Genomic DNA, 21,342 nt, shown 5'->3' with positions numbered 1-21,342 from the left:
GACTTTCACAAACATGAGGATTTTCACATCTGCGCCCTATTGCCCCTCAGATGACATTTTTATCTATGTGCCTTCTTAAAGCAGCTTGTGTGAAACACGCAAAGGTTACCAGGACGCAGATAACACAGCTTAATGGGGTCAAATCGAGCTGATTCATGACCACTACGGAGAAGAATATCCTCCTGGGGAAAATACTTGTGCTGAAAAATCCCATAAACCAAACCACTTGTTTATCTGTCATTCCCACAGAGATAGTAATGCAATTACTCCCGTAATTATCTTCATTAGTGTCAGGCATTATCTACAATTCATTCCTCTGGTCGAAGAGTATGTTTGTTTATTTGCTGGTTTCCCCCGGTTTGGCCGGGTTGGGAGTTTTGTATTTGTCGAGGCGCGCGCCGGCAAATGTACGCGCGGCTCCCACGCCCTTCCCCCTAAAATCGAGGTCGCTGTCTCCCAGTTTCAGAGCTCCAGCGCCCACTCGCTGACGTCCGCCCTCCACTACTTGGTTCCCGTGCGGCCCCGACGACAGATTGTCTATCCCCTGGAAAAGCTTGGCATCAACGCCCCATCAAAGGAGGTCTCCAAGGACGCGGTGGGTAGCCGGCGGCAGCAGGCGGGGCGCAGTGCCAGCGCGGGCGAGCGGGCGGGCGGGCGTGGCAGATGGGGCGGTGCTGCCTACGCGGAGCCGGAGTCCAACGGCTGCTCCTTCATCCCGGAGCCCAGGCTCCCTCCCACCGGCCCCTGCCCTAGGGTGGTGCCTCCGCAGCGAGCCTAGAGCAGAGCGGGCGCCATGTGGTCCCTCGTGACGCGCCACCCCCCCCCGTCCCACGGGGGACGCTGCCGCGGGCTGCTGCGTCTCAGTACCAGTGGCTTGGGGTCCACCTCCCAGCATCTTTCTGGGTTTAGCCCCCTTGCTCCAAAGCAGACTCCCCTTTCCTTCATGCTCTGCTTTCTCGGTTTGAGAACCTAGGTCTGGCTGCCTGAGGACGTTTGGGGCTGGGTCCTGAGCTAGGTTTGTTCAGTCCTCCTGGGGGAGTCCGCATGATGAACAGGAACGTCTCAGCTGTCCTGGGTGGCGGGGGCTTTGACCTTAGAGTGCACAGCCCTGGGACACTCTTAGTACCAGAACAGGAAAAGGGACCAAACAGAACCTAGATTTCGCTTTCAGTGGAAGAGTACGTGTAAACAACCATACACAGAGCCGTGTTCAGGAACTTGGCTGGAAGCGTGACTCTGTCAGGCTGACTTACATGTAAGCTTGTACTGTATGTGCACACTTCCACTTAAATACGGTAGAAAAACACCCCTCAGTGGGCCGACGCTTGTTCTTTGTGAGACAGAAAAGAGGAAAGTGGAAAGTTTAAACTCTACAAACGTTTAGCAAAGGAGCTAAAAATGGTGCTGGAAATGGTGCTCAAATCAACACCCCCGTTTTGCAGGACATGCGTCACCCCACGGCCCCCAGCTCCTGCTTTACATATGGGGGGTGGGTCCACTAAGACCCATCTTAGAGGCAGCTGCTTACTGTGACCCAGGCTGCTCTAAGTCCTATGTAAGGTCCTAAGTCTTCATATTTGTAAAATAAAAAATAAATTTGTATTTATTTTCTAAGTTCTAACTTTGTATTTGAGTAGAGACTAAAAACAAATAGCAATTCTTTCTCCCTCCCCAAATCTTCATTATGGAAATTGTGAATCATGTACAAAAGTAGAGCAAGTTCTACGAAGCAGGCATTCTCCTTCTGTCTGTGCTGAGGGACCTCGTCTTCTTTTTTTAATGTACAATCCCTCACAGACTGATAGTTTTGTGAAATGTGAATTCCTAGAAGGAGATTAAAAATGGAGACCAAATTCAGGTCCTATTATTTTATCACTAGGTTTAACAGACACAGAATTACTCTGCCCACTTGCTCTAAAAGCTTCTGAAGGCAGATGGGCACGTGTTTCAGCCCACACGATGGGCTGCGCAGAAACAGCTCCAACAGGGTTCAACTCTTGGCCAGTTTTGCATCTTCTACAGCCCCACCCACTTCTTCCTCCCTTATCATCTTGCAACAGATACATGTCATCACTTCATCCAAGACCCCAGGTGTGTCCTTAGGTAGCGGGGGCCCCAGCATCACACTCTAGAGAGGAAGGGGCCCCGGGCAAATCTGCAGGACTGTAGGGTCGACCACCAGGTGGTCTGCTGGTGTGTGGAGATCCTGGGATTGGACTCTTTTGGAATGAGAGCTAAGAGAGTGTGTTGGGGTCAGGAAGGGTGGCCTCATCTATATCCGTCACTGAAACACAGCTTATGTGACGTCCTGCTGATCCCAGGAGAAGGGGCCACAGGTACAAAGTACAGAGATGCAGCTTCTGTGTGAGAGGTGCTGCCCTTTTGCAGCCACTGCTGAGATGCGTTTGAGTTGGGATAGACCACGTGGCCAGGCCGAGAGAAGCCCTCACACGTCGGCGGCAGCCCGCAGCTCCAGCACCTTCAGCCAGTCCTCATGGGGCATGAGTGGTATGGCTAGGGGGACGGGGAGCAGCACAGGGCTGCCACCTGATATCAAGAGCCGTGTTCCTGAACCTCTGGAGCTTCCCCATCCTCACCCCACCCCCACCCCTGGGAATCTCCAGAACTGGATGACTTTGAGGTGAGCTGGAGCTCCTGGTGGGGAAAAAGCCAGAGAAAACATTTTGTTTCACTTAAAACAACCCTACCGGGACTTCCCTGGTGGCGCAGTGGTTGGGAGTCCGCCTGCCATTGCAGGGGACACGGGTTCGAGCCCTGGTCCGGGAGGATCCCGCATGCCGCGGACCAGCTAGGCCCGTGCACCACAGCTACTGAGCCTGCGCTCTAGAGCCCCACGAGCCACAACTGCTGAGCCATCGTGCCACAGCTGCCGAGGCCCGCACGTCCAGAGCCCGTGATGCACAGCGGGAAGGGCGTCCGTATTGAGACCCCCGCTCACTGCAACTGGAGAAGGCCTGTGCACAACAGCGAAGACCCAGCGCGGCCACAAATAAATAAATTTGTAATAAATAAATAAATAAATAATAAAATAAAACGATCCTATCATGACTTCCCAGGTTGCTATGAGTTGAAATCATTGCTTACATTTAATAAGCTTTTCCATGGCCGTCTCTCTGTGCTGTATCCCCACAGAGCCCTGGCTTATTTCAAGACATAGCAGAGGATGGATTTTGTTTAATTAATTAATTAATTGATTGATTGAGTTTGGGTGCGCTGGGTCTTAGCGGTACGCAGGATCTTTGTTGCGGCATGCATGTGGGATCTAGATCCCCGACCACGGATCAAACCCAGGCCCCCTGCATTGGGAGCACGGAGTCTTACCCACTGGACCACCAGAGAAGTCCCCAAGGATGGGTTTTTAAATCCCTGCTCCAGGAAGACAACCACTTACCAGATGGGTGGGGCTGATGCTCGTTTCTGCCACTTTGTGCTGTGTTGTTTACTGTATTGGTGAATTCTGACTCTTTAAGAAGTACTTTACTGCTGCTTGTTATACTTATTCTTGAGAAGGGTTTAGTAAAGATTTAGATTTAGTAAACAAGGTTTAGTGAAAATGTTAGAAATCTTAAAGTTGGACCAAAGGATTATCGAGAGCATAATCCACATGGGATGAGCCTAGATGTTCAAACATTAAAATACTACATTACATTATTTTAAATTTTAAAAAACACTGTAGGCGGATTTAATGTTTTAGGCTGATTATCTGAGTCAAGGTGAGCCAGATGGAAAATTTTTAGGAGGACTTTCTGCAGGGTCCTAAGCACATTGATTTCTTAGCAGAGCAAATAGTATTGCAGCCGTTGAAGTTGAGCGATGGTCTTACTAAATGAATCCCTCTTTGTCCCTTTAAGTTTTACACTCCCCTCTGCCTGGAGCTACAAGCAACCCTCAGCGCCCTCACATGTCCGCACACTGCTCTCGCTGGGCACTGGCCTTTCATACTTTTTATCCCATCTCAGACTGACCATCCGTTCCCTGGCTTTCACCTAGGAAGCCAGTCTTCAAGGGAACAGATCACTTCAGGCATGAGTAATGGGATAGAAAGCGTTTCATCTCGGTGGGTTGCCAATTTGACTCTGGCACAAGCCAGAAGAGATTGAAATTCATCACTGCGTGGCAGGGTAGTGTGCCCCCCCCCACCCCAAGGTCAGGTAGCTGCTGCCTGGTTTAGATGAGTCGGTGTCCCTGCCACCAAACTGTCCCTGTCATTCATATCAATTGACAGTGTGCCCCGTGTCAGGTCACAAGAAAGGACCTGGAAAACATGTGAATGGTTTTCATCACACATCACAGAGGTAGGCCCGGAAGATTCTTCATGTCGCCACCGTCAACCAGCAGAGATACGTGGATAAGAGAAGGCTTTTTCCTAACCGTAATCCACGTGGCGTGAACCGAGAAGATTCGTTTCTTAGCTTGAATGGGTTGCCTTGGCCTGTGCATTTGCATTCTGAGAATTATTCTGATGGGAATTTTTAATGAAATGAATCAGTGTGGCCCACTTGCATGAGACCTATGATCAGGGAGGTACTCAGAATTTGGCTGAATGAACTGATGGCCATATTAATTAAAGACTGTGGACCAATTTGACCCACACTTACTTTCGGGTGGTTCCTTGGGCAAGCTGGCTTGCTGTCCTTCCTGCCTCCCCTTAGGGGTTCAAAGATGACCGTGTTAGGGGCCCTGTCCTCGGGGAACGTACAGCCCAGTGTCAGTATGAACGTGGGACCGCTCAGGGCTGGTTAAACCAGGGATGGGAGAGGGTTGCATGGGTCCCTGAGAGTGAGAGCCAGACTCGGGAGGAACAGCCCCGCCGGGGTCAGACCTGTTCTGCGGAATCCATTGGGAGGGAATGTGTCTGGTCGGAGGCATGGTTTCCTTTCCAAGACTGGGGTTTTAAATGACTCTTACTTGTTGTATTAAACATCAGAAAATCTGCTTTGAACTTAGAAAGCTCCTACCTTTGCTTCAGTATTAAGAGATGCTCCCCATCATCCACTTCAATCACTTTGGTTCTCTATGGTGATTTCTAGTAGTCATAGAATTACAGTGTCAACTCTCCTCTCCTTTTTTTTTTTTTCAAAATTTTTTTGGACCAGATCAATCTATCATCTTTCAGATGACAGAATCATCTCAGAATTCAGACTTTCAGAGTGATCAACACCTGTTATTTTTTTTTTGTGGTTGTTTATTGGTGACGGTCTGTTTAAATCTTGACTAATGAATTATTTGAAGCCTCCGTTTTCCCTTTGTCCTTCTACAAAAGAAAAATTGACGGTTTGTTTAACCCCCCTTCTCGGAGCTAAGTGCTGGCCCGATTTTTCCTAGTGTGTGATCTCTCAGGAAGATGTCACGCTCTGGCATTCGGTTACCCTTTGAATCGCCCCTTTCATCTGGGCTGTTCTTCCCCAGTTCAGCTATAATTACCATCTGATGGACTGTTGCTGGATACTGTTTCACTTGTACATCTGCTGCCCTAGGAAACTGCATTATTCTCCCAGCACCTGCTAGATTTTCCCCAGCTTAATTGTTTCTCCAACCCCTTCCTTAAACTTGGAAACTTTCACTGCCCACGTTAGACTTTCCTTGGTTGTACTTGTATGTGTGTGTGTGTGTGTGTGTGTGTGTGTGTTTAAATTAGCCCTTTAGAATCTCCTTGGTAGAAGTTTCTAAAAATGCAGACCCACATTTTTCAACATCATATATGCACTGAACATTATTCATGTGACCATGGTGATATTTTCCTGAAATGAAATTAACCCACTTTAAATCACTGCCATGAGTCCAGTTTGCTTTTTCAAGCCACTTCCCTGCCATTTCCTACAGTTACCCTACCTATGGGAAATGCATTTCCTCCTATTTATGATGAACCCTTTTCTCTGACATTCTTAGAATAATTTACATAAATTCCTTTGTGAGCTTTTCTTTTTTCAAACAAAGAATGCAAGTTGTATGGTCATTTCTTGCCAATTCTTTGAATACTGTCTAGTTTAGTATTATACATGGTGTATATGTGTACATCAAAATGACTTATGAATCAGTGATTTATTCTCCTTGTTATCAAATTCCTCCCTCTTAGAAAGGTTACAGAGTAATACACAACAACTACTACTACTATTACTAACATGCTGTCACTAAAGGCTTCCCATGAGTTATCTCGTTTAATCCTCATATCAACACTTGTAAATAGTTACTGCTACTGTCGTCGTCAAGGTACATAAAGAAAACAGGCTTGCAGGAGGGAGAGTAAGTGACTTGTCCAAAGGCGAATTCTTGACAGAGCTTCAAACCCAGGCAGTTGGATGCCAAAACTCATACCGTTATATATGCTCTCTTATCTAAAAAGTTAAAGCAGCGATATCATGGCTTATTGTAGGAAAGCCGAACCACAGAAAAGGAAGATGACTTGACAGAGACCTTTTGGAATCTCCCAGATATTTGGCACCAGCTACATAATCAAAAGGTGACCCACAGATAATTGGCTTTCCTCCCGAAGAGTTGGATTTTCCTCCTGGCTGAGCCATCCAGCCTTGGGTTTGTTCCTGTGCCAGCCTGACCCTGGCTGGGCTGCGAGCAGACACAGGGGTCCAGGATAGAGCCCTGGGGTCAGTTTTTGGACAGCAGCTGATCCGGGCTATCTCCATGTCTCTCTTTGTTGTGTCAGCTCGTTGTTATAAACCTTTCGAAATTATAGTGGCAGCTGCTGGTAAAGGAGGAAAAAAATAATAACCCTGTATGTGGGTCACATTATCCGTTTTTCAAGATTCACTTCCATGCTATGTGTGGCTTCACGGTGTTGTTAGAAAACCCTCGAGTAAATGCCCAGGATGAGCGACTGAAGGTTTACTCAGGAGGTGAGGGGTGGGTGGGGGTGCGCTGGCGGCGCGCCGGCGGGGTGATGGACCCGCCTGGACACTGTTTAGAAATTGAGTCGCGGTAGAGTAGCAAAAGGAGGTCTCTACGGTGTGATAAGAAATTGTGAAAAGTAAAGTTACTTCTTAACATCTCAGTATTGTCAAAAATCAATCCTATATCTTATCATCGTTTTCTAGGATAGATATTATAGCAGAGTTGATCTCTTTCTCTCTCCCCCCAACCATCTTCCTCCATCTTCCCTCCCCCCCTTAACAGCTTTATTGACATATAAACCACCTACCATACAATTCACCCACTTAAATTGAACACTTGATTGGTTCTTAGTATATTCACAGAGTTGGGCAACAATCACCATCTAATTTTAGAACATTTTTGTCACCCCTCCCCAAAAGAAACCCATTAGTAGTCACTCCCTGTCCCCCCACCCCGAGCCCTAGGCAACTACTATTTTACTTTCTGTTTCTATGAGTCTGCCTTTTCTGGGCATTTCATATAACTGAACTATACAATACATGGTATTTGTGACTGTCTTTTTTCATTGAGCATCTTTTCAAGGTTCAAGCAATTTGCAGTACGTATCAGTATTTGATTCCTTTGTTTTTGGCCGTGCTGCACGGCATGGGGTATCTTTGTTCCCCAACCAGAGATCGAGCTCATGGAAGCACAGAGTCTTAACCACCGGACCACTGCCAGGGACGTTCCCATTGATTCCTTTTTATTGCTGAATAATACTCTGTTGTGTGTACATACACCACTTTACTTGTCCATTCATCAGTTGATGGACATTTGAGTTGTTTCCACTGTTTGGCGACTATGAATAATGTTGCTATGAACATTTGTGCACAAGTTTCTATGTGGATGTATGTTTTAATTTCTCTTGGGTATTATACCTAGGAGTAGAATTGCTTGCTCGTCTGGTAACTCTAGGTTTAATATTTTGAGGAACTTCCAAACCATTTTCCCAAGTGATGGCACCATTTTGTACTCTCATTCTTAGATCAGGCTCAGCATCACTGCTAGTAAGTGGTGAGGTGCTGGCCAACTCAAGGCCATGGATGAGCTGTGAACCTGACTGTTCCTTCAGTTTCAGGAGTGGAGCTTTCTCACCTCTTTGGGAGAGCACCATACACATATTTGGCAGTACACCACCAATCTAAGCTTCATTTCTTTGGAAAGCAGAGATTTTTTCTAAAATAAAATCTCTCCTGCACTTATCTTCCCTGCCTCACCCTCTCTGGCCCATCAGCCTCCCAGGGGCCTGCACGAACGTTTCAGAGAGCTCCTGCAGCACAGGGGATGCCCATCCAGACCCCAGGAGTGACGTGGAGGACTTTCTGTTTTTCACACCAGCACGTCCATCGCTTCAGCCCACCTTTAATAATGTTATTGCTTTTAAAACAGCTACCAACAGAAAAAAAAAAAAATTCTGAGGCTTTCTTAGATGCTGATGGGGTTCTCGCCACAACCCAGTAGGGGGAAAAATGCATTCTGTTCCCTGCAGAGCCAGGGTAATGAAGGCCGCGGAGGTCCAGAAGGGCCTCGGGATGCACCAGCTGCTGGCTGCAGAGCTCTGGACGCCACGGGCCAGCAAGGCTCCCGGGTGGACCCGAGCTACCAGGCAGGAGCTGGCCTTCGCAGCTAAGTGGCTTCTTCAGAATCCGCCTTCAGGGAGGAAAAACACGCCCGCCAACAGGAAGCTTTGCTTTGTGTATTTTAAAGGAGCTGGGGATATAAAATGACAAAGGGGACAATTAGAGCTGCAGATGCCCACTAGGGAAGTTACATCTTTCCCTTTGATTAAAATAATATATGTGGTTACAAAAGCAGTGCATATTGATGGTAGAAATTTTAGGGGAAAAAGAAGTAAAGAGAAAATGGATGAAACCTGCAATCCTCTATAGATTACCTTTCTTAATATTTTGGTGTTTTTACTTCTAGATTATTTTCTGTGAAAAAAAATACATGCAATTAAATATGGGGTCATACGCACGTAGTGTTTTTTTGTTTTTTTTACCACCATCCCCACCCCACTGCGGTTTTCCCCCCTTGGTGTCCATACGTTTGTTCTCTACATCTATTTTTATTTATTTATTTATTTATTTTGCGGTACGCGCGCCTCTCACTGTTGTGGCCTCTCCCGTTGCGGAGCACAGGCTCCGGACGCACAGGCTCAGCGGCCATGGCTCACGGGCCTAGCCACTCCGCGTCATGTGGGATCTTCCCGGACCGGGGCACGAACCCGTGTCCCTTGCATCGGCAGGCGGACTCTCAACCACTGTGCCACCAGGGAAGCCCGCATGTGTCTTTTTGAATTATGGTTTTCTCTGGGTATATGCCCAGTAGTGGGACTGCTGGGTGGTATGGTAATTCTATTTTTAGTTTTTTAAGGAACCTCCATACAGTTCTCCATAGTGGCTGTATCAATGTACATTCCCACCAACAGTGCAATAGGGTTCGCTTTTCTCCACACCCTCTCCAGAATTTGTTGTTTGTAGATTTTCTGATGATGCCCATTGTAACTGGTGTGAGGTGATACCTCATTGTAGTTTTGATTTGCATATCTCATAATTAGTGATGTTGAGCATCTTTTCAGCACATAGTGTTTTGAAACAAGCATTTTCACTTCCGATGTTGTGAACATCTTGCGTGTCACTGTGTATTCTAGAGCGTCGTTTGGGTGGCCTTGTCCTCTGTGCCAGGCTCTGTGTTATGTGCCCACTTGGATTATCTTGCCACATTATCAGAGAAGTTTATGTGTTACTTTCTCCATTTTGCAGTGGGGGAAACTGAGGTTAGGAGAGGTTTGGTTATGTAACTGAACATTAATCCAGCAGGACTTGTGGGAATAATCATGAGGCCCCTTGGTCTCTGTCTCCCATCAGTCACCCTGAGAATACGATCCCCGGGGCCGGGTTTCCCATGGACCCAGACAGAGAGTGGGCAAGTCCTGTGACTTTTCTGGTCAGTTTTAGGTAGTTACAGTGGGTCACTCCAAATCACAAAACATGGTCTTAATTCCGTAAAATGTCCAGTTTTATTTTGTGTAATAATCAAAACTCAAATTCAGTCGTCATCTAAAGATTAGAGTCTCTCTTCCCCATATCCCCACTGAAGCCTGTAGCTGGGGAAGGAGGGCGGGGCCTCCTTGCTCTTTCTAACTCACTATGCCCTCTGCTTAGCATCTATTTAGCTTATTATCATTTAGCTTTTGGAAAGAAAGCCTGTTGGTTTCTTGTTCTTGTTTAGCTATATTTCCAGTCCTTCTGGAATTGGGACCAGGGCGGGGAAGGACAGTTGGGAGAGCAGGCATGTGTCAGAGGATGGCTCCTGCCCCGTGGGCCGGGCGGCTCTTCTCATGCATGTGCTTGGAGCTTCTTTAGAGATTCCTGTGCCTCAGCCTCCCACCTGCATCCCATAAGGCAGGCAATGCACCCTCCAGCTCTGCGGCCGGAGTCTGATTTGCCCCTGGAGGCGGCCCTACGGGAAGGACCTCCGATAAAAGCCCAGGCTGTCTGGTCAGCAGATGCACCCAGCACGGCCACCTTCCCTCCGGCCTTCCAGCAGCTGGCCGGCTCATCAGTTTCATCAATATGGGTGGGAACCACATGCCACTGTGCTGTGTCCGCTAACTGTGGGAACTCACTCCAGGGTCTCGGAGGCTCCCAAACCCTCGTCTTGTGACTTGAAGGATGAGACACCCCCACACCCCTCCTCCTAGGGGTGGAGTGGCATGCGGCCCACAGCACATCAACAGTTCTCATAGAGGAAATTTCCAGAAAAATCCTCTTCTCTCCATTCTTCCAACACTTTTGTATCTTCATTGTGAATGAGGGGTTTAAAAGTCACTTAACCAGTGCTTGCCCACCTGCTTTCCCATTTTCACGAGAGCAGCTCCTGTGGAATGCAGCATCCTTTGTCTTCCTGCTTCACATGTCCTTGGTGACATCAGCTTCCCCAGGCCGAGCAGCTGCTGGGCTGAGGCGCCGGGACACAGTGTAGGGATGCCAGATCCCGAGAGCTACCACTGCTGCTTGTAGCCAGTTCCCTAATGTTTTTGACAAATTTTTATCATTATAAACAATGCCACGATGTCCATCCTTATTTTTTTTGAGTACATTCATCATGAGTTCATTTCAGTAAATTCCTAGAAACGGTTCTGCTAGGTTAAAGGTAAAGCTACTATCTCTTTAATCAAAAGGGATAACGTTGTAGAATTTGAAAATGAAAGCTTGTGATTCCCAACTTTAAAAGATGATTTCTCCTTGCAGTGTGTTTGCGTTATCTAAATAAACTGCCAGCGTGAGGAACCCTCTCTTTTATTGTGAGATGTAGATTTTTTTTAATTCATTTTTTTTCTTTTCCATTATGGTTTGTCCCAGGATACTGAATATAGTTCCCTGTGCTATACAGTAGGACCTTGTTGTTTATCCGTTCTATATATAATACTTTGCATCTGCCAATCCCAAACTCCCAATCCATCCCTTCCCCACCCCCTTCCTCTTGGCAACCACAAGTCTATTCTCTATGTCTGTGAGTCTGTTTCTGTGTCTTAGATAAGTTCATTTGTGTCATATTTTAGATTCCATATATAACTGATATCATATGGTGTTTGTCTTTCTCTTTCTGAGTTACTTCACTTAGTATGATAATCTCTAGGTCCATCCATGTTGCTGCAAATGGCATTATTTCATTCTTTTTTATGGCTGAGTAGTATTCCATTGTATATACATATACTACAATGAGATGTGGATTTTTAAGCAGATAATCAGGTGTGCAAGTGGCCAACAGCCTTTCATTTCCCCGTTTTCCTTTAACTCAGCTGAATCTCTGCTTGGAGCCTCCATTCCACCTGACAGGAGGACAAAGAATCTCCATTGATTCCAGGCACATTTAGCCATTTACCATTTAAATGGAGTCCATTCAGGAGTGTTCCCTTCTCACAGGCATCCACTCATTTTCAGAGCTTCAGCCTGTCTTCAGCAGTCCCTCATTTTGGTATCCAGGCTCCCAGCCAGCCCTCAGGGCTCGCAGTGGGGTCCCCTCTTCGGGTCAGGACTCAGGTTCTGGAGCATGCATGCCCTCTCTCTCCCTCCCTCCCTCCCTCCATCCCGCACCATCCGGGCTTCGGAAAGCTCCTGGCTGGCCTCATCCTCTCTTGCCCTGGCTCCACCCTCAAGCAGCTCCACCTTCTCGGGAGAGGCAGCCAGGCGTCCCCATGAGGCTCAGGCCTCTCTACCCTCCATGTTCTCCAGAACCCCCTTGGGGATCCTGCCCTCTCCTTCCGCTTTGCGGCCTTCACTGAGGGAAGGAGAGGGTGGGCTGCATTTATCTCTCTCTCTCTCCCTCCGACTGGCCTCCTCATCTGGTCTTGGGACAACAGACTCAACAGCCATCACCACGTGTTCTTCTGAAATCTGTTGTTTGAGGCATCAACTCTGATTTTTGGGACTCAGAAGTCAGGCTCTCATGAGGCCCAAAAGCCTCTCAACCTGCCCTCTGCCTCGAAATGGAGAAGCACGTGTGTACGACGGCTGGTGTCTCCTGGCTGCCGCTTGAGGGTCAGGAGGGGCTGGGGACTTGGCAGGAATGAATTGCATCTGTTAATATAAAACAGTAGCTGACTATGATGATGACAGTGCTGTACACACGGACTGCAGACGCAGCAGGCTCCTCGCGGGGCTGGCCCACTCCCTCTAGCCCCTGGAGGAGTTATACAAGCATAGCCCCTTAGTTACGACGTGATTTTATGTCAATAGATGCCTGTACTAGAAAGTGCATAAGTCTAACTTTTAGGTCTTTTTGTGAAAGTTTTTAGATGGTGCATATTGTTAATAAATTCTAGTGGAAACAATGTAGGATATGCTTTCTTGAAAGATGTGAAAGACTAGGAATAATACCAAACAGACCAAGAGCCTAGGGAGGTTTTACATTCAAATTGAGCACAGGTGCATTAAAAGTCTTCCACATTTTAGTAATTTTCATAAAGCTGTCTGAGTTTATTTATCATTATTTACACACTCACTGAATCTGAAGGGAAAATGGCATTTGTGTTCACCGGAGGCAAAGGATTAAATGAGCCTTGGAAACTGAAGTGCCGGGTATCTGGGGGGGTGGCCTTCCTGCCCATTCTGGCCGCATGGCTGGGGAGCTGCTGTGCCCTCCCCCATGATGTGCCCTCCCCAGTGCTCTGCCCACCCCCATGGTGTGCCCTCCGCCATCGTGTGCCCTCCCCCGTGGTGTGTTCTCCCCCATCGTGTGCCCTCCCCCATCATGTGCCCTCCCCCCTGTGCCCTCCCCTGTCAGAGAAGCAGCTTGAAGGCCTCAGACCTCAGGCTGTTGCTCTTGTCTGGGGTTGAACCTCTTTCAGGAAGAATAAAAACCTTTACCCCGTATGTTGCCTCAAGACCATTAAGCTTAGTCAAGATTACTGATGTCATGATCTCCATAGTAACCAACTTAATAAGCAAGAAGAAAACAAAAAGCATGACTTAAAAACAGGGGAGAAAAAAAAAAGAGAATAAATATGGTGTGGAAGAAGCGTGGGAGCCAGAAAGGATTTTATGGCTGCTTCTTCGCGATATCAAACATGATTCGGCCACCGTGCGGCCGGCTCCCGCCCTACAGGGCTGGGGACCTGTGGTGATAACCGAGAATTACACACTATACCCTGGCTCCTGCCTTGGCGATCTTCAATCATGTCCTAGCTTTTGTTTGTTTTGGTTTCTTTTTTAAATATAATTCAATGCATTGAAATGATCACCACGGTAGTTGTTATAATCGAGGGTTTTATGGTAGTTTATGTATTTAACCAAAAGGAGCCGTGCTTCCAGGGAGTCAGGCTCAGGCAGCACTTTCTGGTCACCATAGTGAAGCTCTGCTGGCCAAAAGCACCCCGATTTCACCTCAGTATGGTGCCTCTGTGAAACCAGAGGTGATTGCTGATTTTTAAAAGTGAGCCGGGTATTATTATCTTTCACAAGTTACAATTTGTGAGCAGGTCACAAAGATGGCCTGACCTGCTGTCTGACCTGATGGTCTGTCCCACGGAATTATGTACAATTGACAACTATTTTAATTTTGTTACTAGATGGCCTCCCTCCCCACCCCCTGGGTCTTGGGTCACTCTGGGTTGGTAGGACCGAGGCTACAGACAGACAAATACATACGCCGGTGATCTGATTCACCCCAGAGAGGGGAGCAAGTGCCAGAGGCGGAAGGAGTTTCGGCGGCTGGGCTCACATCTGCCCCGGCCCTTGGCTTTCCCTCCCCTTTGACTTCTCAGGTGGAGGCGCCTGACTTACCCCTCGTGGGGTTGTCCCCGCCATCTCGCCTCTCGCTGTGTCCTGCTCCCTGAGAGCTGTCTGCTCCGGGGGATGCTGCTTGGAGCCCGAGAACCCTTGACTCCACTCAGGGCAGCCACGCTGAGACCCGGGTTCCCCTGAACACCAGGAGAGATGACCGGGGCTTCTCCTTCCCAGCTGGCCTGCCCTCAGGGGACTCACGCCCACCGGAGAGCAGATGGGGGCTGCATCTCGCCAAGCTCAGATTCCAGAAGAATCTCCAGGCCCTGAGTAATCAAATGCATTTGTGTGTGTGTGTGTGTGCACGTGTGTGTGTGTTATTTAACTATGGGTTTACTTCAACTTTCTAGAAATATGCATGCATAGGACAAAAACAGGAAATATATACAAACAAAACTAGTTGTGTTTAGTGCTTGCGCTGGAGAATTAAAGTTTTTTTCTGAATATTATTGACTTTGCAAAATAAAACATAACAAAGCACTGTGTAATTGAATGAGACTATTCAATTAGTCTCATTATATTTCTTTTCAAAATAAAAAAAATATGCTAAAAGTAAGAACAACCAAGTAAAGTAAAGAGAAATGTGAATAATAGTTAACATTTGTCATGTGTTATGTGTGAAAGACACTCTTCTATATTCCTTATAAGAATTAGTACATTTAATCCCAACAACCACCCATGGTCTAGAAACTCTCCTTATTGATAAAGCACATAGTTAGGTTTCAAACCCAAGTCTTCTCAAATGCTGCTTATGAACCAACCTCCCTCTCTCTCATTCTCATTCTCTCTCTCTCTCTCTCTCTCTCTCTCTCTCTCTCTCTCTCGCACACACACACCGCCCCCCCCACAATCACCATCCCTAGAGAAGTGCCCGAATTCCAAGCATGTCTACACCTAGTCAACTCCAAGAGCGCAGTGGGTGACCACAGCCTAATTCTGAGTTCTGTTCTTCACCAGCCTCCCCTGTCCAGGTCCTCCCCACTTGGAGCCTGAGCCCGCTTCTCTACCCACGGCATCACTTGTCCCGGTGTTGTGTTCTTTGTCCCAACTCTGATGCACACCACAGTGTGGACCCACCTTTCCCAGAGTCACCCCTGCCCCTGCGTGGACAGGACCCAATGCCCCAGCTCCTGTCTGAACCTCGGGCCCAGGTCCGTCCTGCAAGGATGGTTGGGAAGCTTGGAGGTGGACAGTTAATTTATGTCATTTGTTCCATCAGTGTTTATTGTGTGCTGACCATGTGGAGGGCCTGTTCTGAGCACTGGGGCTGCAGCAATAAGAAAGTGGACAAATCCTGCTGCCCTGGTGCCTGTGTCCAGTGGGGAGGTAGACAAGGGACAGACGGAAAAGGATGCTCTGTGCCAGGTGGGGCAAGAAGAAAACCCAGGCGGGGCTGGAGGGAGATGCCGGTGAGGGTCATTTAAGCAGAGGCCTGAACTGATGGGGCAGAGGGGTGGTGTGAGGGCCAGGAAGGTTTCTCTTCTTTCTTTACACCCACAGACTGCAGCCTGGCCCTGAGCCCCGTGGACACACGCCCAATGATGCAGCACTGATGCTTTGACTCCTAGTTCATGGTTATTTTAAAAGAATTTAGTTCCAGAAGTCCATCAGATGCAGTGGAAACATTTCCAATTATGTTCCCTCCTTTCCTTTTCAATCTTCCATAGCTTGCTCAAAGCAGAACTAGAGCTATGTGGGATTGTAACTCCCCTTGAAATGATTATTTCTATTTTTAAAAGGAGCAGGGGAAACCCATGGACTCAGATAAGAGTTTAGAATTTCACATGGCCAACTGTTTGGAAAAGGTTAAATATTTTACCTGGATGGCAGTTGGCCTCCCATGAATTCCTAGGAGGGCGTTGTATCTGGGTATGAAAAAATGACAAAGTAACTGCTATTTTGAAGGCTCTATTTAACAGATGTGCAGAGTATAGAAATCTATGTATTATTAAATAATTCTTTATAATATGCTCAAGAATAAGTGATTGGTAAGCTTGTTTACATTCTCACCATCTGGGTGCATTCTGTCACCCATCTGTTTCATGTAATTATGTAATTATCAATATAAGGAAAGAAGAGGTGATATAATTAACAAAAAAAACTGATCCTCGCTGCAGAGTAAAAATGACATGCATCTGTTGAATTGCTTTTTGTTTCTCTTTCTTCATTGTTAACTGTTTTTTTTCGTTTCACAGTTGCATTCAGGCTGTCTCCTTGTGTCACACCCTCAGGAGAACTGTTTTTGTCATGCTGCACGCTCTCCCTGTGTCTCTCTGTCTCTCTCTCTATCCGTCACACACACACACATACACATGCACACACTTGTGCAGAGGCAGAGTGATTAATCAAGAACTAGAGTCACCAATGCCACTTTGAAAGAAAAGAGCAAGGCCTTCTTGGTCTTTCATCCATCCTCAGCCCCTGAGAGAGCCCTGAGAATCATTTCCAGAACATGCGATATAACAGCTAGAACTCTAGGAAGTATTTAAATTAATTAGTGACAGATGGAAGGACAGGACGAGTGTGTGGTGCTTTCACAGGATATTGGATAGGAACACTGCTTGAGAAGAATCCCCCACTTGGTGCGTTTGTCTGGACGGCAAGGCTTAAGCAATACATGTTACATCATAATAGGACAACAGTCCCGGTGGTTGAGGTTCATGTCCACATAAGCTCACCGGAGTTAGTGGCTGGAGTGGTTCCTTTGTGCGGGAGAGACTCGTGGGCGTGTGCATGGAATTGGGCTACTTCCACATGTGGCGTGCCTCGCCAGGTACTTAGGACAGCAGGGGACGTCGAGTGGCCCCCCACCCCTCTGTCTGCCCAGGCTGGGCTCTGAAGTCCTCCATCAAAGGACGGATGGCTCTCCCTGGCAATCGAGGAAGCCGCCTCCCAGACTCACTTAACAAAACCTGGGATTTCAATCCTAGAGCGCTCAGAGGGGTGACCCCAGGAGCCACTGAGATGACAGTCAGCCCTGGGGATGAAGGCGTTGAAATCCTGACACTGAAGTCCTTCCACGGTTTCAGTGATGGGAGCAGGGCTCCCACGAGGGCATCCTGACTCTCCTGCCCTGCCTGGTCCCCCTGCTACAGGGATGCCCTCCTCTGCCTCCTGTGCTGGGGCTGCGCCTGCAGGGGCGGGGAGAGTGGACAGGGAAACCCGCCTGTCACGCGGGCCTGTAAACCTACACGTCAGCTCTCACCAAGGAGTTAAGCCGGACTCACAAACTGAGCTAGAAATCTCTAGTTCAGTCATCTCTTGACTTCTGCCTAAAACTATTTAAAAAAAAACAAAACAAAACAGTGCTGTTCACTAAAAACAGAGCTTCCTCTGTTTCCTCTTGATAAGTGATCATTTTACGTGTCGACATGGTGTTATTTCAAGGATCCATCCTCCTCGGAGTATCCCGTGACAGAGCCTCGGTCCAGGCTGGGTCTGCTGGTCCCCCTCCCGCCTGCCGGGAGGCTTGTGTCAGGGCAGCCAGGGGCTCCCCACCTTCACTGTTCCGTGTCTAGGAAGAAAACAAGTAACTCGTTCCCACCTTTGTCTCTCTTTGTTCCTTTGAATCCAACAGTATTCTTTGATGAGTCCTCCATAAAGCCAGTAACCATCGCCCAATCTATCTGTATTTTGAATTGTTATTTCCATGGATTTTTTTTTTAAAGCCATGGATACCCATAGAACAAGAAAAAAGGAAAAAATTACCGGGCACCCTGTGGGGAGAGTATTTTAAAGGACTAAGTAATGGGGACAAATGTGGGTCGATTACTCAAGGGATTTGGTTGGTTTTGACTTTATATTTACTTGTTTCCTTAATTCTAAATTAAAATGATTTAATTGCAATCATAACTGACCAATCCATTAAGGATTTCAAAGGGAAGAATGCCATTTGAACCTTTCTTTTGTCATTTCTAGTTTGAAAAGGTTTTAATATTGATTTCTTTTTCAAGAAACATTTCAGTTTATATTTTTGAGTATTTTTTTTAAACAAAAGAGCATAGACTGGTTGTTTCTCAAGAGAAAATTATTATAAAAGAGTTATTTGCATGCATATATCATGCTCAACTAAAAAATTTAAAAATCCCTGTATTCTATACCAAACCACATTGAACATCATTAAAGCTTAGACTAAATGGTTTTCATTTAACCCGCAAAAGTGGCATTAATTTTTCAAGTGGTAACTGTTGCTTAAGATGTTATTGTGCCTGAGTGATAAATGTTTAATGATTTGGTAGTACATGCATGGCTTAAAATCCATTATTTATTGCACCTTCTCTTGCCTGGCAAAGGTGATGATTTTATAGCCCCAGCAGTCATGCAAACACATTTATACAAACCGACGGCGGATAATAAATTTCCTTACTGTAAATGTCAGTGGGTTTCATGTGTTGCTGCCATTACATCTTGTTTGGAAGCCGAACGCTACACAGTTATGGGAGCCGACAGATGGTGTCATTAACACGAACGCTGGGGCTGTTTACCGCTGATGTGCATGCGACAAATGAAAAGTTCTGGGCCTGTCTTTGCACTGAAGCGTGATGTCAGCCGTGCACAGGTGTAAAGACAGAGCAATACGCTTGCCTCTGCCTTTCCGCCCCACCAAGAGCCATTTTAGTTGTTGTTGTTTTTATACTTTGTGTTTGAATACACAGCAGAGTGAGTAAAGGGGGACATTTTCCCCAGGTCTTCTGCTTGATTTGATACGTGGAGACTCAGACACCCTGCCAGTGACACCTGCCATCCCATGGGTGGTTCCCACAGGAGCGGCAAGCCAGCTCCCCTTTTAAGCCCTCCAGGCCTGGCCTGGCCTTTTGTGCTAATTAATTACAGCAGGATTGTTATTGCTGTGCGTGTGTGTGTATGTGTGCGTGTGTGTGTGTGTGTGGTGTAACTTCAGATATTTAAAATACTATCTTACTATGATGGGAAAGTTTCCATTGAGAGCGTGGAATTAGTGTCTCTCAAAAGTGCTGTCAAAATCCTCAGGAATGGATTCAAAGAAAGAGGGGAAGGACAGAAGTAGAAATCTTCTATACCGATGTCCTCTGTGCAGTGAGCTCTTCTTTTCATAAGAACGAGGAGCGGAACAAGGCTTTTGCTTTCCCTGATCTGATGTGAAATATCTGCGTGGCTGAAGTTAGCCTCCGTGTTTTATTCACACGTGTCCCCACCTTTGTGCAGCTCTGGCCACTCCCGTTTATGGTGGACAGCTTCCTTCCTGTTGTGGTTCCTGCTTCGCTCTCTACCAAGCTCTCTTTTAATTTCAATTTAAAAATAAGCTGGGTTTGTTTCTTTCCCCCCCTGCACATCCTTCCCTCGAACTAAGAGGCTGGCCCACGGATTCTGATCAAGGTCCTTTGAACTTTGTTTTCAGCCTTAGCGCTCTCCATAGGAATTTTCAGAAAGGCTTATTCTTTCGCAAGAGTCGTTGTGTGTTGCTCACACGAAAGCTTTCACTTAGGTGTGCAGAAATGTCAAGGCGTGTGCAAGAGAGTACAAACTGTTGTTTGCATCGAGGTGAAAGAGATGATGTGCTTAATTTCTTCAGAGCAGCAGTTGAGATACAGTTGGAGGTCGACAGAAATACCAAGCCTGATTGAAAGACTAAAAGTGTGCATGAAGGCACACCTTAGACGTGAACAGTGGAGCCCTGCTTACAGGATGTGCAAGTGTGTGTTGAAAAGATCCAGGAGTGAAAATAAAGAAACGGCTGCGGGGAGACAGCCTGATTGAAAAGTTGTATCTATAGACTACCACTCACGTGGACAGGAGTTCTCAGGAAAATGAGTTCTTTTTCCACTGCTGTCATTTTCCTGGCAAATGAACCCGAGGCCTAAACCAGCAGTGCAAATAGCCAGGGACCTGACCTGAGCAAACAGCTTGTTCCCGGGGGGAGCAGAAAGTTCCCATTGTGCTCTGTGCCCGGAGATGCCAGGGTCTCTCCTGACCCTGCTCCTCCCCATGCAGCCCCTCTATGTCTGCGTCCCGGGTGGCCCACGTAGGACCACTCTGCCTACTCAGGACATCATCTGAAAATGCACGTGTAGAGGCTAATTTGTTCTTCAGTGGGACGTGTCACCCTTCCAGACCCTTGCACTGGCTTTTCCTCCTATCCAGAAGGCTGTTCTCTCCCTCGCCCACCTGGGAAGGATCCTTCTAAACCCAGCTCAGCTGTCATTTTCTCCAAGAAGACCTTCCTGACTTCCCTGCCATCATGAGTTCAGTGAAAACTTGTTCTTTTAATCCACTCAATCTTGGACTGGTTTGTTACACAGCCATAGCTTCCTGATACACTGCTGCATTTTATTTGTTTGCATGTCTGTCTCCTGACCTAATGAGAATTCCTTAAAGACAGGAGCTGTGCCTCATTCTTACCTCAGTGCTGAGGCCAGTGCTTGGCACATGGGAGATGCTCGGTAAGTATCTGTTGGATTGAAATTGTTGAATTAAGGTCTGTGTTAAAGTTTTGATGGAGGAATATGAGGCATCGGGATTCTGGATGGATAATCCTGGTGCCCTCAGAATCACTCCATGTATCCAGCTGCCTTCTCCGTCAACAAGTCAGACTGACCTTGTTGCTAGAATGTTGATTTCATACAAACAGTTTTTCCCAGACTTGCTTCTCACGCTGAGGAAATAACTCTATGCCATAGAAACTCTTTGCCATATATTTGTAAGTTGCTTCTATGTGAATAAGGGTGGATTCCAGTCTACTTCTGGGATATTAAATGCAAAATATTTTTAAGCCTGTGGCTAAATATCAACTGTTCATGCATCCTGGTAAAGCACATGTCCCAGATCTGGGATGGAAATGGAAGGATGGCCTGAAGTCCTCTTTCTTGAATCAAATAATGTTCAGACAGATGACACCTGACACATTTTCTGTAAACCTTTTTTTTAGCAAGCAGAAACAATTAGCAATACAACTTTTTTCACTTAACAAAAATCCTGAGAGTATAAACTTATCACCAATCATTTCGTATATTTGTCTGATTCCTTACCTAATTATTAAGACATTCAAATTCTATATTATAAACATACATATATGTATATTTTTAACATCTTTATTGGAGTATAATTGCTTTACAATGGTGTGTTAGTTTCTGCTTTATAACAAAGTGAATCAGCTATACATATACATATA

At 46.7% G+C, this 21,342-nt stretch overlaps 1 protein-coding gene across 2 annotated transcripts in view; it reads left to right on the top strand.

Moving 5' to 3' along the window:
• The window catches only part of CFAP61 (cilia and flagella associated protein 61), a 259,559-nt gene that overhangs the window by 118,307 nt on the left and 119,910 nt on the right, over positions 1-21,342 (top strand). The window contains exon 16 of one of the 2 annotated variants that reach the window (XM_028500039.1): positions 461-595. In XM_028500039.1, coding sequence (XP_028355840.1) covers positions 461-595 — 135 coding nt within the window. Of the gene's footprint in view, positions 1-460; positions 596-21,342 lie in introns of those variants that run through there. The other variant, XM_028500036.1, reaches the window with a different exon arrangement.

Source organism: Physeter macrocephalus, chromosome 14 (assembly GCF_002837175.3).
Source record: "Physeter macrocephalus isolate SW-GA chromosome 14, ASM283717v5, whole genome shotgun sequence".
NCBI classification, from domain to species: Eukaryota; Metazoa; Chordata; class Mammalia; order Artiodactyla; family Physeteridae; genus Physeter; species Physeter macrocephalus.
The sequence above is the reverse complement of the archived record's forward strand: the minus strand, read 5'-3'. Positions and strand labels throughout refer to the sequence as shown.